We start from the raw sequence: 3596 nt of genomic DNA on the forward strand, positions 1-3596 counted from the left end.
AAAGAATAGAAACGGATGAACCCATTTGAAGATTATCTAGGTGTTTTCCCCCACCTTGTTCCCCACTTTTGCTCTTCTTCATTTCAGTATTCCTTAACTCTTGCCTCTTTCTCAGACACCCAAGATAGTGAACTAGAACAATCAGAGATGTTGGAACTCAGAGCTCTCTGTTTTGCTTTAGTCAAAAATCTGATGGAAAAAGGAAGTTGGAACTAACGCTGAACCGAGTGTTTTAAAGTAGCTGTAAATTGCAGTGACCTGTGCTTCTTGTTCCTTTTGTCCTCTACAGACAGGATAATTGAGTGTTGACTTGTATCTCCCAAGTGCTACAGCCTTTGAAATGAAGCCTCTCTCTCAGTGAGATGTGAAAAAGTCAGGTACCATCATTCTCTATGTAGGAGACCCCCTGTAATGTTCTAGAGACCTGAAAAATACATCTGGGCTGGGCCTGGTGAGGTGTCTCAGGCCTGTAATCCTACCACACTGGGAAGCCGAGGCAGGTGGATTGCTTGAACTCACAGTTTCAAGACCAGCCTGAGCAAGAGTGAGACCCTGTCTCTACTAAAAATAGAAAAACTGAGGTAGGAGGATCGCTTGACCCCAAGATTGCTCTAAGCTATGACACCAGGGCACTCTACCTAGGGCAACAGCTTAAGACTCTGTCTCAAAACAAAAACAAAAACATCTGGGCTATGCTTAACTCCTCAGCCTCTGACCTGAACTGCCTATTTTCACTTCTTTTCCTAAACATAGACCTTTTGCTGTCAGGTCTCTGTAGTACAGTGGGATGAGAGTGAACTTTGGCATCAGACAGTCATTGGTTCAAATCCCAGCACTACCCTCACTAGCTGGTTTGACTTTTGCCAAGTTATTTCATTTCTTTGAGTCTCAGTTTCTTGAGGCTCAAAGCACACACACACACACACATACACACACACATACATATAAATACAGGGTGTTCATAAAGTTTGTGCACAATTTAAAGCAGTTGTCCATTTTAAACTGCATGTGAACTTTATGGACACCTTGCATATAATACCTACATGAGAAGGTATTTGTTAGAGTTAAATAAAATGTAGCATATAAAAGGTTGGCATGTTTTTTTTTTCCATTTTATAAAATAGTCCCTGTAAAGGAAATCATGACACTGTATTATGCTCCTCACTATCTACTCTTTCAAGGACTCTGGAACTGCAACCAGAGAAAGGAATCTGCTGGAAACCATAAGAAGAAAAAGAGTAGGAAGAAATCTTGGGTTATTCCTGTGGTCACAGAAGGGATTTGTTTTGAAACTTAGAACTCAGAGGATTGAAATGCAGAAGGTGAAGTGGAAGAAAGAAATACAATCATGATTTAGCCTTGGGGAACCTGTGGGAACAGTAGTTAATGTGTGTGAAGATATGTTATCTGAATGCTTTCCTTGATTTGATGACTTCTTCCTTATATTGAGGGGATGGAGCACACTGGATTCTGCTCATTTCAATATATTTTTTTATTTGAAAAAGAGAAAAGCCGTTTCCTAACTGGAATGTGTTCCCACTCAAAATAGTAATGTCTAGATGCTCTAACCTTCTGGATTGTCTGAGGGATAGAATCACTTAAGGAATTAAAGGTTCTAGGCTGGCAGCAACTCTCACTGGCTTCTCCCATGTAAACTGCAGTACAATAGAGAGAGAAGCAGGGCAACTCTATTTTATTTACTTATTTATGTTACCAGGAAACATAGCATAGAAGTTTGCTCCGCTACATTTCGGAGGACTCCCCAAAGAGGAAAAACTTGCTTCTCAAGCTTTTCTTTACAATTTTCTCTATTTTCCACTTCACTTTCTGCCTCAGGGAGTGTGAAACTAATCTTGGAGCTCATAGGGTTGGGGCGGGGACCAGCCGCTCCGAGATGACGTAATGCTTTCTCTGGTACACAAAGCGGCCTCCCCCGGGTGGGCCTCTCTCGCCTCTCCCCCTCAGGCCTGGATCACACCCCCGCCAGCACCAGAGCGGGTGAGTTCCCCTTTTTGGAAAGCTAGCCCAGGGAAACTGTGAACAAAGGACCCGGCAGGAGAGCCTAGTCGCTGCCAGGAGGCCCAGAATAGACATCACGTCATCCCCCAGCCCAGCAGCGCCAAGCGCCATTTGGTAGCATCGGATAGATCCTACCATTACGATGCAGAATGGAGACTGCAGGGCTCACGTTTCCTCCCAGCCCCAGCATCCAGCTGACCGTCTTAAGGAGTGGCTTCCTTTTTGCTCCCCACCCCCACAACCCTCTTTCCCCAGAGGCTGCCGCCTTCCCTGGCTGCCAGCCACACAACCCACAGTCTCCAAGCTGCCATCTTGATGCCCCATCCCCCGTCACCTCCCTCCCCCGCAGCCCTTAGGAGTGGGAGTGGAGGAAGGGGCACCGCCCTGCGTGCCCCAAGGGGGAGGGCTCGGCCTACCCCACCCCCTCCGCCAGAAGGAGGGGTTCCCATCCTACGCGCGCTTGCTGTTTCTCACCTCCAGCAGTGCTGACAGTGCACCATGCAAGGTTTTAGCATTCTGAACTAACCCCACCCTCCGTGTGGCTCTGGCCTTGCCAGTCTCTGCGACCCATTACTCAAGTTCAGGCGCTATGCACTGCCAGTTACCCACCACCACAGGCCTAATTTGTAGCAGGGCTAGCACTTTGAAGGTTGTGTAGTTTGGGCTTCATTCTCTGCCCAGCCGCTGGGCCCCCTTGGCTTGCAACGGTTTCGACCACCTTAAGCTTAGTTTGCCCGACTCTACTTACCAAAGCTAGGTCGGATATTGGTGATCTCAGCCATGTCGTAATCAGAGGCTGTTGCTATAAATGTTTTTGCTATGGTCAGACAACTCTGGGAACCCTCGGTCAGTACAGAGGCCGCCGCTGTAGAGCTCTAGTTCAGGGGAGGGGGAAGGTTTCCGGCGGACGCCTTCTGCGACGGTCCGGTCCCTGGTTGCCCACTGCGCTCGCTTGTTAAGATGCTCCAGGGATGCGCTGAGCTAAGGATGCAGGTGCAGTCAGACTGGTCCTGATGCGAGGCAGGCTCCTCCTTCTCCCGAATGGCTCTCGGCAGGATACTCCGCCTCTGTCCGAGAGGTTTCGGAAGGCAGACACCGCCCCTTTCCGGAAGTTCTCCGGGAGGGGCCCTCAGCCGAGTTTTCTCGAGAAAGAGGCTAGGTTAGCTGATTAGGGGATCTGTAAGGCAGAAGTCCTGAGGCCCGAGCAAGAAGCACAGGGAAGGATGCTCTATCTTACGAGATCTCGTAAATCCTGTGATTCGCCGTTTCCTGATCTATAGCCTAAAAATGTTCTGGCATCCGGGCTCCGTAATTTTGGAAAAACAAAATGCTATACTGCTTGGATTTTAGTGTTTTGTTGTTCTTTTTTCGTTTTCGAATTTCAGTATTAATTGCCATTATTTTTATGCATTCCTGAGACTACTAATGGTTATCATGGAAACTTTCTTAAACCTCAGAAACTCTAATTATAAAGACCAAACCTGGTCATGGTCTCACAATGCTGAAAATTCACTAAAAATCATTCAGTTATACACATAAAACAGATGAGTTTTATGGTATGTAAATTCAAAGTTTTT

General features: G+C 47.0%; 1 protein-coding gene across 2 annotated transcripts in view; it reads right to left on the reverse strand.

The window, feature by feature from the left end:
* Window positions 1-2815, reverse strand: part of SYT11 (synaptotagmin 11) — a 23335-nt gene extending 20520 nt beyond the window's left edge. For both annotated transcript variants that reach the window (XM_023516472.1, XM_012808644.2), the window contains exon 1: window positions 2768-2815. In XM_023516472.1, coding sequence (XP_023372240.1) covers window positions 2768-2801 — 34 coding nt within the window. In that variant the 5' untranslated portion in view covers window positions 2802-2815. The remainder of the gene's footprint in view (window positions 1-2767) is intronic.
* Between the last annotated feature and the right edge of the window lie 781 nt (window positions 2816-3596).

The sequence above is a fragment of the Otolemur garnettii genome, unplaced genomic scaffold (genome assembly GCF_000181295.1).
Source record: "Otolemur garnettii isolate 467f Iridium unplaced genomic scaffold, OtoGar3 scaffold00091, whole genome shotgun sequence".
NCBI lineage: Eukaryota > Metazoa > Chordata > Mammalia > Primates > Galagidae > Otolemur > Otolemur garnettii.